This window comes from Camelus dromedarius, chromosome 6 (assembly GCF_036321535.1).
Source record: "Camelus dromedarius isolate mCamDro1 chromosome 6, mCamDro1.pat, whole genome shotgun sequence".
Lineage (NCBI taxonomy): Eukaryota > Metazoa > Chordata > Mammalia > Artiodactyla > Camelidae > Camelus > Camelus dromedarius.
The window spans coordinates 6497035-6510955 of NC_087441.1; the positions used below are offsets into that span (position 1 = coordinate 6497035).

At 49.8% G+C, this 13921-nt stretch overlaps 1 protein-coding gene across 3 annotated transcripts in view; it reads left to right on the forward strand.

Annotated features, from left to right (window-relative positions):
* The window catches only part of AGPAT4 (1-acylglycerol-3-phosphate O-acyltransferase 4), a 108190-nt gene extending 103147 nt beyond the window's left edge, over nt 1-5043 (forward strand). For 2 of the 3 annotated variants that reach the window (XM_010976746.3, XM_010976745.3), the window contains exons 8-9: nt 2434-2632; nt 4471-5043. In XM_010976746.3, coding sequence (XP_010975048.1) covers nt 2434-2632; nt 4471-4565 — 294 coding nt within the window. In that variant the 3' untranslated portion in view covers nt 4566-5043. Of the gene's footprint in view, nt 1-1083; nt 1670-2433; nt 2633-4470 lie in introns of those variants that run through there. The other variant, XM_064486498.1, reaches the window with a different exon arrangement.
* Nucleotides 5044-13921: the final 8878 nt, after the last annotated feature.

The window sequence follows — 13921 nt, forward strand, 5'->3', positions numbered from 1 at the left end:
GAAGAACCTCCTGATTCTGATCCATCGTACATTTTAAACCCAAACCAGCTCGCCACCTGGAAGCAAACACATCCCATACGTAGGCTTCGGGTGTCCTTCCACCCAGTTCCACAAAGACAGACTGGCGGACACTGCATCTTTTTCGCCGTGAGAACAGGGCCATCCTTTCAGTGGGACAAATCTAGCACTTAGGAAACACACAGTGTATATTATATGCCAGCATTTGGGACCCCGCCGGCTCTCGGGTGTGGCCTCAGCCCCTTGTGCTCTGTCTGGACGCACAGCTCCCAGATGACCTCCATCTCAGGATGACGTATGATCCCAGACCCTCCTCCCCCCAGAGCCATCAAGTTTTCTCAGCTGTGTGGTCTGGACAAATTCTGACTTCAAGTACTTCCCTGGGTTATCGTTTGAAGTTGCTGAAGGGATTAACAATTAGCCATTCATGGTGTAAATTAAGATGTGAGTGAAAGAAGCAATCTTCTGAGCTGTCCTGTGGGTGTACCCAGGGTCCCCGAGGCCAGAGTCACTCTGCGTGGGATGCAGAGTTGGGGGTGTGCCCAGAGGCCGGCAGGAAGTGCTACCCGTCCAAGCATTGGCCTTCAGGGATCAGAATGAAGGGGTTTTCAAGCTGGTGATGGTTTTTTTGCTTATACTGAGGACATTACTCTTTGGAAGGGTGGTGGGCTTGGCCCCGAGGCATAGTCCTTTGTGAAGGACACAGCCCCAAGCATACTGCCTGTGTGTCAGGCTGAGCCCTTGGAGCGCTGTTCCCAGAGGCCATCTCTCCCCGCCTGCACTTGCTTACAAAGAGGCACCAGCTCTTTCTCTCTGTCTACCCCCCTTTCTCTTTCCTCTCCTTTTCTTCCCTTTCTACCCATAAGAGAAATTTTATTTTGCTGGGTCGAACGCTGGGCAAGCCCAGCCAATCCAGCTGTACATGGGTCACCCAGCCTGGGTGTCCTCCTGCACATAATGTGGGCTCTGGACTCTTGTCTCTGTGAACAAGATCTTCTGCTCCTGTAGACTTTGGGTTGATGTTTCATTCTAGGAACAAATCAAGTCTCTTTTCATGAAATACAGTGCCTGGTTCCAGTGCCACAGGATGACAACACGTGGAGACCAAAAATGGAAGCACCATTAACAGGTCCTCCCAGTAGGGGTGGACTTTATTAAGAAATAACACAGCCCAGAGAGTCCACAAACATTCTGCAGCGGGAGCTGACACCTGGCCCTGAGCCAGGCATCTGTGTCCCACCCAGCCAAGTCACGGAGTCCCAGGGACGAAGCCCGGGAGGCCAGCAAGAGCCCCAGTGGCCGCCCTGTCACTGCAGAGCGGTGGAGGTCTTGGTGAGGTTTAGTTTTCTAAACAAACCAGAGAAAAAGAAGACTGGAGTGAATACAAAATTCTGAATCCTGCTGACTCTTAGAAAAGCGAGTGCTTTTCCCCTTGTGAGAGGTACAGATTAAAGATCTTGCCTTAGTCAGTGTCTTCCTGGGAAACGAGACAGAAGCAGCACCATCAGCGCCCCACTGTAACCTGACAATAGAGAACCACCATCAAGGCTACTGAGGAAAAGAATTCAGAAGAAGAAAACTTGCCCATATTTTAAACGGGCGAATTTTATGATATGTAAATGACACCCCAATAAGGCATTTTTTTTTTTAAGGCACTTAAGTATCATCTCCTGTCTCAGTCCAAGCAGGGTTCTACAACAAACGCCACAGGCTGGGTGGCTTACAAACAACAAATGTATTTCTTGTGGTTCTGGAGCCTGATGGTCAGGAGTCCAAGATGCGGGTGCCAGCCCTTTCAGGTTCTGGTCCGCCTCGTCCAGGCTGCTGTGTCTCATGCAATGGAAGGCGGGGCAGAGCTTCACCCGGTGCCCCCAGACTGGAGGCAGAGTGGAAGGAGAGAAGTGGAGCTGGACTGGGGGCGCCGCAGGGGAGAGCCCCTGAACCCCGGGAAGGGCCAGAGGTTCTCCTCCCAAAATGGCCCATTTGCGGACTTACAATCACGACCCCGAGGGTCAAAAAAGCGTTTTTTATTCAGCACATCCTGATTGTTATTATTCAGTACATCCTGATTGGGAGAGAAGAAAAGTATGATCTACTTGATACATGTCTATCTCGAGTTGTTGAAAGGGGAAATGAAGCACCTGAGCTAGAAGTTTCTGGTATGTGGGAGCGCTGGGCCACAGCGGGGAGGACGGGCCCGCTTTGCTGGGCGTGCGCGGCGCTGGCCCAGGACGGGGAAGAGGCGGGGAGGCCGCCCTGGTCTGACCGGTCTCAGAAGCTCCCGGTCCCGCGGGGCCGCCCGCGGTCACAGCCGCGGGTCCCCGGGGACGCGGTCGGGGACGCGGTCAGAGCGGGCCGGGCGCGGGCTCGGCGGGGAGGGGACGGCCGGGCGTCAGGCGGCCTCTCTGCCCGCAGGACGCCTTCCAGGAGGAGTACGCCCGCACCGGCACCTTCCCCGAGACGCCCATGGTGCCCCCGCGCAGGCCCTGGACGCTCGTCAACTGGCTCTTCTGGGCCTCGCTGCTGCTCTACCCGTTCTTCCGCTTCCTGGTCAACATGGTCAGCAGCGGCTCCTCGCTGACGCTGGCCGGCGTCATCCTGCTCTTCTTCGTGGGTGAGTCCGGCCGGGCCGCGCGGGAGCCCCGGGGCCGGTGGGGGGGTGGGAGGGAGGGGGCCTGCGCCTGCGCAGATCCTGCAGCTCGACAGGCGGGGAGAAGCCAGGTCCGCCGGGAATCCTCTGCCCGGGCGGGGCTCCTCGCCCCCGGGGCCCAGCGGTGCTGCGGGCACCCCTCGGGGGACGGGAGCCCCTCCCGGGACAGGCTCCCGCTTCCCTGGGCTCGGGGAAGACCACTTCCTGGGGTCCAAAAGGAACTGACAAAGGCTCTGCCATTCAAAGCGCCCCTTTGGGGGCAGCGTAGGTGCCTCTCCTTGGTTGCCACGTGTAGGGACATCGAATGGAGGTGCTGGGTAACTCAGTGTTTTCACTCATCCACATGGGCTTTATTTGACCAATATGTGGTTTCAGGTGACTGCCATTTCTTCCTAGCCCCAAGCTTGCCTGCACTTGTTCTTGAAGTGGGGCCACCGGGTGCCACTGCACACAGCCGGCCTGCGGCAGCGCTGGCCAGGTGTGCGGGGACCTGCGCTTGCCAGACCCCAGGTGGGATGGGGATGGACCCAGCCTTTCTGCTTGTAGGAGTAACAGAAAAGTAAACACTCAGGCTCTGGAGGAAGCTGGGCTCCTTCAGATAAAGGCTGAGAAAGGGCTGCCCGGATGTGTGGTGAGCAGAGGGCCCAGCACTGTCACCGAGAGACATGGGGTGTCTCCAGCTTTGGAGGAGCCCACTGCTCTGTCTCCCCAGGGCTTTGCCACCGTGAGCCCAGCCTTGCTACACTTTGCCCTGGATTGTTCTGTCTTGTTCCTCCCACAAAGCCTTCCGGCACTGGCTTCTGTGGTTCACTCTCCACAGTATCATCAGCCTCGCTGCACAGAAGTTCTAACGCGGGGACGAGGGCTCATGCCCCGGCCTGTTTGGAGTTGGCCCCAGGCTGCAAGTGACCCGTTTGTAACTGACCCAGGGTCTGTGTGTGTCTTGTACCCTGGGTGGACTCCGCTGGCTTCGTGTCTGATGTTTCACAGACTTGATGCTCACACTGCAGATGTGCACGTCACGACTGGGGGAGGGGTTCAGCCACTACCATCTGTCCACGCTTACACACACCGTAAACGGACTGTGCTGCCGGGCCCTGTGTTCAGTGCTCAGCTCGTCAAGGCGATTAAGACGTGGTCCCCACACCCAGGGAGCTCACCGAGTTCGTCCTCTCCAGAGGGAGCGTTTTAACTGCTGCCTCTGAGTTCTAGACCCGGTCTGCCAGCTTCCTAGTGGTTAAACCAGGCTCTCAGGTGCGTCCTGCACTTTCTCTATTTGGGCCAAACCCCGCTGTTGGAGAAGAGGCTTTCCGTGGAGGCAAGGACTTTGCTCGTCTGCTGCTCTAATATTCACACCAAAAGCAGTGTTGGGACGTGGGGCGCTGCATTCTCCAGGTCCTGGTGTGTCCTTCCCTGAGCTTTGCTGAAGGATGCCTGTGACTGCACTGAATTCACCACAGAATCCTCTTTGCCTTAGGGATCGGCACAGGAAGCAGAGGAATTCTGTAAGCCCCCAGGCAAAGCGGGGTACGGCTTACTAAATTCTGTTCACTTGCGGGGTAGGGTGTCCACCGTCGAAGGATTAAAACCCGCCATCAGAAGACCTGCTCTTGTCTGTCACTTGGTGCAGTTAGGCCCTGATGCCCAAGCTCAAGGGTAGCTGTGAGGCAGGAAGTATGAAATGTGCCCCAGGTCAGCCGGCTTGTAGCTGATGCTGGAGATGCAGACAGCTGCCTTCTTTGGAAATCTCACCAGAGTTCCTACAAGTTTCTCCTAACTCGCTGCCCTTCCTGTCCCTGCAGCTTCCATGGGGGTCCGATGGATGATCGGCGTCACAGAAATTGACAAGGGCTCCGCCTACGGCAACATGGACAACAAGCAGAAACACAGCGACTGACCCAGGACGCGTCACCATCCAAAGGGGACCTTGGGGGACTGGCAGATGCTGCCATCGTCCTTGGTGGGACCCAGCGAAAGCTGGGTGAGCCCCTGCTGGGGAGGCAGGGGGTTCGGTCTCAGCGCCAGATGGGGAGGAAGATGAGCTTAAACCTTTTCCCCCACGTGCTTCAGTGGGCTTCGGTCCTTTCTTTCCCCGCGAGTTTGTGTGTGTGTGTGCGTGTGCGTAAGAGAAAGAACACATACGAGTGAGAATGATGTGTGGGTGAGTGTGACCATTCAGAGGGTATGTGAGGTGCAGGGGGAGAGTAGAAATGGGGAACACGGTGGAGTGTTCACTTTGATCCTTTGGTGCTGAGTTTTCTGTAACCCTGGATTGCCAGAGGCAGAGTAAAAGGCACTTTAGGTAAAATGACTAAATTTTGCCTCCCCCCAACCAAAAAAAAATATTAAAGTGTTTGGCTCCTCTGGTGTGTTCACACAGACCGCTCCCTCCTTCCATTTGGCCCCTGCCTTACATTTTGGAGTCCTGGCCCACAGTGATCTGGAGGGCGCTGCGAGGGAGGAGGGCCCAGGTGCTGGCTGGCTAGAGGGTGGGTGTGCCACCCGACCACCGCCGCCAGCAGCAGACGCAGGTGCCGGAGCCTGCGAGTGTTCATTATGAAAGATGGCAGATGCAGGCGACTAGCTGAGCACGTCTGACACAGTGACAGGGCCTTCTGTCAGGCAGCTTTGGTTTCCCAGTCCCCTGCAATGGAGTCTCCTTCCAACTCCCCAAAGAAACTGATCTTGAACATCACAGCCATTTGACGTTCTGCAGAGATTTGAGAGATGACTTTACATCCTCTCTTCATCTCAGTGGCAAGCAGAAATTGGGTCCCTAAAACAAATGCAGGCTCACTTTAAAAAAGGACCACACAGGAGCCAAGGTTCTCCTCTGAGCAGGGTCAGACTGAGCACACCCTGGGGTCTGAGGATCCCCTGGGCTTCCGCTTTCCTTCTGGAAGCCCAGACTCCCACGACGCGGAAGAGTTGTGCTCTTTGGCACCTAGGGCAGCTTTTAGGGTAACAGTTCACGTGCAGGACTTTGGCAAACTTCTGCCTGTCAACAGACGCCAGGTGCAAAACAAGAACAGAGAAAACCAGTTATATTTCTGGAGAACAATTAGATCTTGGATGCCACGTGATCTCAGGCCGAGGTGCCACAGTGCTTGGCCTGACGGGTATGCGCGCGCCGGACAGGCGAAGCCTTTCTCCCTGCACGGCTCCCTGTCGCCCAGTGCTTACCTCCTGTTTTGCTGTAGTTACAGAAGAAGGGATGAACTGTTTCATAGAAAAGTTGGCCTGGTGTTATTTAAAGGCTTATTCCATTAAGAATCATGTCATGCTTGCTCTTGGTCACTAAGTGTTTACCAAGCACCAGTTTAGTTATCAGAGTTTAAGAGAAGCTCTCTGCTTAAGGGACAACAACGGATCATTGATGCAAATCTGCAGAAGTGAAAAGGGGAACCTTCTGGCTTAGTTGTGGGAAGAGAGTGTTAGTGAGGCCGGGGCCTGAGTTGACTCTGGCTGGTGTCCCTGAGGACAGGGTTGAAGGCCCTGTGCCTCTCCTGCCCTGCAAAATTGCCACATGCAGGTTCCAAATGCAGCCTCTCGACCAGAGCAGAGATTGTAGGCATTAGCCCAGGGCCGAGCACCTCAGGGGCGCACACTGTTCCTGGGGGTCGGCCCACACCTGGATCGGGCTGTTCTACACTTGGGGTTTCCTAGCTCCGTGGGAAACAGAGCAGAGAGTCAGACGTGTTGGCTGTGCTCCGAGCTGCACAGGCCACCCTCACGTAACTGCAGCTAATTCGCTGTAAGGCCTTGGGAGAGCCATTTTACTTCCGTTTTCCCACCTGTAAAATGGGGTTGTTTCCAGGGTGAGATGAGGCAGTATATATGAACACACTGTAAGGGTCTTTTAAGCACTACACAGGTAAGGGGTGGAAGAAAGGTGCCTCCATGTGGTTAAGTCAAAAATACTCAGAACTTCCCTGGGAGTGTCTAAAAATGTCATTTTTCTCAGTGTCTTACCCTTTCAATAGTAGTAATCTAATAACATACACCCACTCCTTCTGCCTGGAACGTAAAAGGGACCCAGACACACTTGGTTTTCTCCTGAATCGGCTCTGGGACCAAACATGAAACATAACGAGCAGACAGACAAGGCTGCTCACACGTGCAGACAAGGGTCCAGGCCAGAGGAAGGCAGGCCAATACTCTCCTGGGAAAGAACTTACAGGTCCTCTTTTTAAAATTGCCGCAGGAAACAAGGGAATGCGGGGTGCTGGGGGGAGGTCCTGGCAGCTTCCGTGGGAACAGTTTCGCGGGACGGGGACCTGGTTGTCCTCCTGCCCCGTTACCGTAACGGCAGAGATGAGCACGGCTCCCAGAAAGACTCATCACTCCTCCCCGAGCCCCTTTACCCGTGTTCAGGCCTCACAAACACCACCATCTCTTCAGCAGACAGTGGTTCTGGCTCCAGGTTATTTTTCTAAGAATTAAAAACCCACAGGGCTGAGGCCACCTCTCTGGCCCTGCACAGTGCGTGATGGAGTACGAGCGTCACGCCCTGTCTGTCTGTCTGTCTGACATCTCCAACTCATGGCAGCTCAGGTCAGCCCTGCTCAGAGCCTGCTCTGGGATCCAACTTGGAAGAGAAAAATGCAAAGTTTCCTGCAAACTGGAGATCAGTGCAGGGTCCTCCCAGATATTAAGGGCCATATCCTAACTCTGAGGCAGGGAGTTTAACACATTTCTAGGAAACCAAGCCCACAAAGTGACTTTCTTTACTAAAAAAGGCAACCGTCTGAAACAAGTTTAAGGAAAGTGGACGGATTCTGTGACGAGGAACATGACTAATTGCGGAGGAAGAACTACTGTGCTTTTGGACTTAGTCGGCCACCTGGTTTATCTTCTTTAGAGAGAACACAGCCTTTTCCACAGGATCACAGAGGGTACTGGAATCTCTCTTGACTGCTGTAGTCTCTAAATAAGACCTTGTAAAAGTGGCTACTGATGTTTAAAGATTAAAAAAGTTAGTGTTTTTCTAATATATCCATAATTGGATCTGAAAGACAGCGATTTAGATATAAAATCCAAAAACCACTCAGCCAAAACATAGAAACAGCTGATGTGACAGAGCCAGAAAGGGGCCCCGGGAGCTTCTGGTTTCTCTCTGGGGGAAGTGGGAACGCCAGCCAAACAGATGAGGCTTTTGAGGCTTTAAGAACTTTCCACAAATACAGACAGAAGTGGGAAGGTGTTAGCAGAAATTCTCCAGGGGACCTGTTTCCTGCTCAAAACAAGAGGTTGCACCCAGCTTTCCCTGAAGTGCCAGACAGCACACAGCTGCCGGGCTGGAGTGGGAGGAACAAACCTGCGCGCAGCTGGTCTGAGTGCCTGCAGGAGGGCTGTCGCCTGCGCTCCTGCCACGTGCCCTGCCCAGACCAGGGAGGCTGGATGCGCCGCAGTTCCCCTGCCCCGGCCCGCGGTGGGCGGCACCGTCCCGCCTTCCCCAGCGCTTCCAGGAAGGGCCCCGCTGGTGCGACCTCCTTCAGCAACTGTTTCCGACGCCTTAACTGCAGCGGTTCCCATGCGCGGTTTCTGGATCACAAAGTGAAGCAGCTGAAGACACGGGCTCACCGATGTGCTGGCACCGCCTCCTCCTACAGAGCGCGGAAGGGAGCTGGGCTGCCAGGTCCGCAGCGGCGGCTGGTCCTCCTCAGAGAGTCCTGAAGCCACCACTGGAATGAGACAAGGACCACCTCCGCTGGGAACATCTCTCTAGCTGTGGGGGGAGCTGGCTGGCCTCTACATTCAGCGCTGCGACACGACCGTGTCCTTCCACTCGGCCGCCCCGTTGACGGTTAACTGCTGCCTTCGTGAGACGGGAAGCTAGTCAGTGACTCTGAGACAGAGTCTGGGTTGGACACACTGGATGTTATGCAGCCCCTCACTGGGAGTCTGTCTGCCTTTGCCAAGGAATCATCAGGGACCTCAGTTCAGCTGCTAACACTCCCTTTTCTGGATGCTTCCCCATCTCTATAAAGATACGGTGGGTCAATAAGGAACTGGGTGCGTCCTGGCAGGGTGATTTCCTAAAATGATCTTCAGAGATTTCATCGAAAAGCGTTTAAAAAAAAATTTTTTTTTTCACCAGAATGAATGAGGCTGAAATAACCTTGATGAACACACTGGGCAAAAGGGTAAAGGAAGCAGTCTTCCCAGGGCCAGTGCTTCCGCCTCCTGAAACCACCGGGCACAGAAGGCCTGGGGGCTCAGTCCTCGCCAAGTTACCCGAGCACGGACCATCCACTAAAGGCAAGCTCTGAGGCTCGCCTACAGCAAATCACATTCCTGCATCCCTGGCCTGAGTCTGAGTGTTTCCAGAGCTTCCAAGAATGTAAAAGAGAACCAAGCACCTCAGATGCCCTGAGGCTTCCTGTCCTGCGGCAGTGGCATCGCAGAGAACGGGGCATAAACTCGGGAGGAGGGGAGAGGACTAAGCACATCCTCCTCCTGTTCTCTTGATCTGTCACGTTCCAGACCATTCACATTTGACACCAACTGGTATCTGTTTATGAGATTCAACTGTTTGAAATTACCATTATTCTGGTCAGGAACAGCAGAATTCAGAACTTCACCTCAACAGCTAGTGTGTGTCTCCTTAAGAGTGTTCCCTCTGGGGGGCAGGGATGGGCACCTGGACCACCTCTGGCACTGTCATGGTGCACACGCAGCCGGGACAGACTGAATGAAGGGACCCCAGTTTAGAGGTTTTAATAGCTGAATTTCCGTTGTCTTTTGATTAAAGTGAAAATATAAACCTTTCTCAAGCCCAATGAGTCCATAATAAAATCAGTCAAAACTTTGAATTTCAGAGTTACCAGTGAAAAAAGCCAAGTTTTCCTCTAGTAAAGGATGAGCGGACCCAAGCTCGGCGTTCCTCGGCGCCCACATGCTGTCCTATTCTGATATTCTGATATTCTGATATTAAGGCAGTGAATTGATTAAAAAGTAGTAAGCGCCCACTCAGATCTTTTTGAGTATCTAGGAAACCTCTCTTAGGGCTGTGTTAGTGAAGCCTTTCATTGAGCAAGACTCAGTTTTTACCTTTAATATTTTTTTAAACACAACCTTATTTCACACATTGGACTGACTAGAGAGTTCTGAAATTTCTGGCATCTGGGTGCTTTTGAATTTTAAGGAGGTAAGTGATACGAATACGAAGTTAGGGTTGCTGGATAATATTACTTCCTCTGGACGGTGGCAGGAAACCACGGAAGCTGCACACGTGTTTGGAAGAAGTCACTCTCAAGCAGGAATGATTTGAATGGACTGAGAAAAAAGTCACCTCACGATATGTGAAAAGAACTGTGCTTCTAGAACTTATATTAGTTGACTCAAGAAAAGAAAAAGTGATGTGACGAAATGGCAGACTGCTGGAGCATGTGCCTAGAGGACCCACTCCAGGGTGGGAGACAGGGGACCCTTCTGATGTTCAATCAGGATGCGGCTGGGGATGTGGGGCTGCTGGGCTGCGGGGAGGGTGAAGCTGACAGGTGTCCCAAGCCGCATGGCGGTCTCCATCGCACCATTAAATCAGTGATTTGCAAGGCAGTGACTTTAGACACAGCAACTAAGAAGGGAGTTACCTGCTTCAACACGACAGCAGCAACAAGGTCACTGATTTTGGGAAAATGTGCGATCCCCTGCTTATTAGGGGAAAAAGGGCATGCTTCAAGGGCCAGACCCACACTCCCGTATGTGTAAGAAATGCATTCCGGAGCAGCCAGCTCAAACCCCTCCCGGAGCTGCTGTCAGCACCTCTGTGTAAACGAGCCCACGAGAGCCAGCCCTGTTATCTCACAGCCACCGGCCCTCAGTTTTGACCTGGTAAGAGTATAACTCACCTTTTCATAGCAGCATGTAAACGTATGAATACGGCAGCATTACACATTACCTTTGAGAGATAATACTCTTTTGTGTAAGTTCTACTGGCCTAAGAAAATGCCATTTCTTAATTTTGCTTAATGCTCCAGGGTAGGGTTTAGCAAACTAAGACCCACCTGCTGCTTGTTCTGTTAACAAAATTTTATTGGAACAGAGCCACACCCACTCCCGCACGTGCTCCCACGGCTGCTTTCATGCCACAACAGCAGATTAAACAGCTGCAGCCAAGGTCCTAGTGCCTGCAAAGCCAAGAATAGTCAGTCTCTGGTCCTTCACACAAAAGGTTTGCTGCCTTCATTCTAAAGAACACAGTGTCAGTTGTTGAGGCTGCTATTTTAGAAGAAAAAAGAAAATCTACCCTCTGCTTTTACATTATTGAGAAACTATTTTTACAATATGTTCAAGATATATGCTCTATTTGTAACTATATGGCCTAGTAGATTATTTTTACAATAATTCTTGCCTTCACCATCTTCTCTCTTAAGAAACTTAAAAAAAAAAAAAAAAGCAAATTAAACCCAAAGCATGTGAAGGAAGGAAATAATAAAGATTAGTGTGAGGGGAAAAAAAAGAAATGGACACCAGAAAAACAATAGAGAATATTAATGAAATCAGAATTGATTCTTTGAAAAGATCAACAAAACGGGATAAACTTTTAGCCAAGAAAAAGAGTAAGAAAACATAAATACTAAAATCAGGAATAAAAGAGTAGACATCACTACTGACCTTACAGAACTTAAAAGTATTATAAAGAGATACTATCAACAGCTGCATGTCAACAAATCAGACCACTCAGCTAAAATGGACAGCTTCCTAGAAAGACAAAAATTACTAAAACTGACTAAAGGAGACTAGAAAACCTGAATAAACCTATAACAAGTAAAGAGGTTGAATTAGTAATTAATTCCCACAAAGAGAAACCCAGGCACAGCTGGTTTCACTAGTGAATTCTACCAAATGTTGCTGAGTATAGGCTGAGGAGAGGAAGTCTGGTAAATAATACCAAATCTTCATAGTCTCTGAGAGAAGAGGAAGAAAACTTCATGACTCATTATGTGAGGCCAGCATTACCCTGATACCAAAGACAGACATCACAAAAAATGAAAACTCCACAGAAATATCCCTCATGGATATAGAAGCAAAAGTCCTCAACAAAACATTACAACTAAATACAGCAACAGCAATACTTAGAAAGTATTATGAACAATGATCACCTAGAACTTACCTCAGCCATGTAAGATTGGTTTAATATCCAAAAATCAACTGATATAATACACTATATACTTACAAAGGACAAAAACCATATGATCACCTCAAGAGGTGCAGAAAGAACATTTGACAAAATTGAACAACTAATCATGATTAGAACTCTCAATAAACCAGGAATAGAAGGAAACATCTTCAACCAGATAAAGGGCCTTTACAAAAAACCCTACAATTAACACGTGTCATAACCTGATAGTGAAATAATGAATGTTGCCACTTCAGGTCAAAACCGTGAGAACGTTATTCTCACCAGTGCTTATTCAGCACCATCCTGGATGGAGGATCTAGCCAGTGCAATCAGGCAAGAAAAAGAAATATAAGGCATCCAGATTATAAAGGAGGAAGAAACACTGTCTTTACCTTTGGGGACATGATTTTATATGCAGAGAATTCTATGGAATCTACAAAACAACTACTACAGCTATTAAACACGTCCAGTGAATAAAAGATCAGTGTACAAAAACCAACTGTACTGACAGATACGAGCAATAACAATATGAAATGAAACTAAGAAAATACTTTAATCTACGACAGCATGAAAAGTAAAATATTCAGAAATAAACTTAAGTTCAAGAATTGTACACTGAAAATTACAAAGTCCTGCTGAGAGAAATTAAAGTTCCAAATAAACAGATATCCTGTATCATAAATGGAGAAACTTAATATTGTTACGGTAACAATACTTGCCATGCTGTTCTGCAGGTACAGTGCAGTCTATCAAAATCCCAGTTGATTTTTTGGGGGGAAGGGGCTGTGTGGGAGAGACAGAAACTGACAAGCTGATCCTAAAACTCACAGGGGAATACAAATGACCCAGGATAGCCAAAACAATCTTGAAAACGGAGAACGAAGCTGAAGAGCTCACACTTCTCAACTTCAAAATCTGCTACAAAGCTACATTATTCAAGACTGTGGTTCTATATAAGACAGCAGCTACCGAGCTCAATGGACTGGAACTGAGAGTCCAGAAAGGAACCCCTAGGTTTACGGTCAACTGATTTCAACAAGGATGCCAAGACAATTCAGTGGAGAGCAAACAGTCTTTTTAACAAATGGATGCTGGGGCTGATAAATATCTACGTGCAAAAGGATGAACTTGGCCCCTTATCTGATATGATATACAAACATTAAAAATACATGACAGAGCTAAAACTACAAGACTTGGGAGAGAACACAGGTGTAGATCTTCATGACCTTGAGGCAGGTCACGGTTTCTTAGATACGGTATCAACAGCGCATAAACCAGACTTCAAAATTAAACCTTCCACACTTCAAAAGAAACCATTAAGAATGTGCAAAGATAAGCCAAAAAATGGGAGGAAAAACATTTGCGAATCATATATCCAGTGAAGGACCTGTATCCAGAATGTATAAAAACCTCTCACGACTCAGTAAGAAGACAAACAACCCAATTTAAAAATAGGCAAAAGATTCAAACAGGCCATCTCACCAGAAAATGTATGTGAATGGCCAACAAGCACAAGAAATACTTGCCATCCTCAGCGAGATACCCCTTCACATACACTAGAATGGCTTTTACGAAAACAAAAGACAGTATCGTATCAAGTGTCGGCGAGGGCACGGAGAAGCTAAAACCCTCATGTGTTGCTGGCTGGGAACGGAAGACAGTGCAGCCACTTTGGAAACAGTTTGAGAATTTCTTAAAAAACTGAACGTGGATTTACCACGTGAGCCAGCAGTTCCACATCCAAGAGAAAGGAAAATGTACAGGTCCCTACAAAGACTTGTATGTAAACGTTCAGAGCAGGGGCATTCATGATAACCAAAGTGGAACTAGTAGATGAATCAGTGAAACACGCGGCCTAGCCTTACGATGGAGCAGTATTCAGCAATAAGAAAGAATGAAGCAGGAACACACGCTACAACATGCACAAACCTCAGAATTATCATGCTAAGCAAGGAAGCAGACACAAAAGGCCACATATCGTAAAATTCTGTTTATATTAAAAGTCCACAATAGGCAAATCTATAGAGACTGTAAGTGACGTAGTGACTGCCTGAGGCTGGGGGTAAGGAGGGGGGTGACTGCAAATGGACGGGAGGTTTCTTCTGGCGGTAAGAGAATTGTCTAAG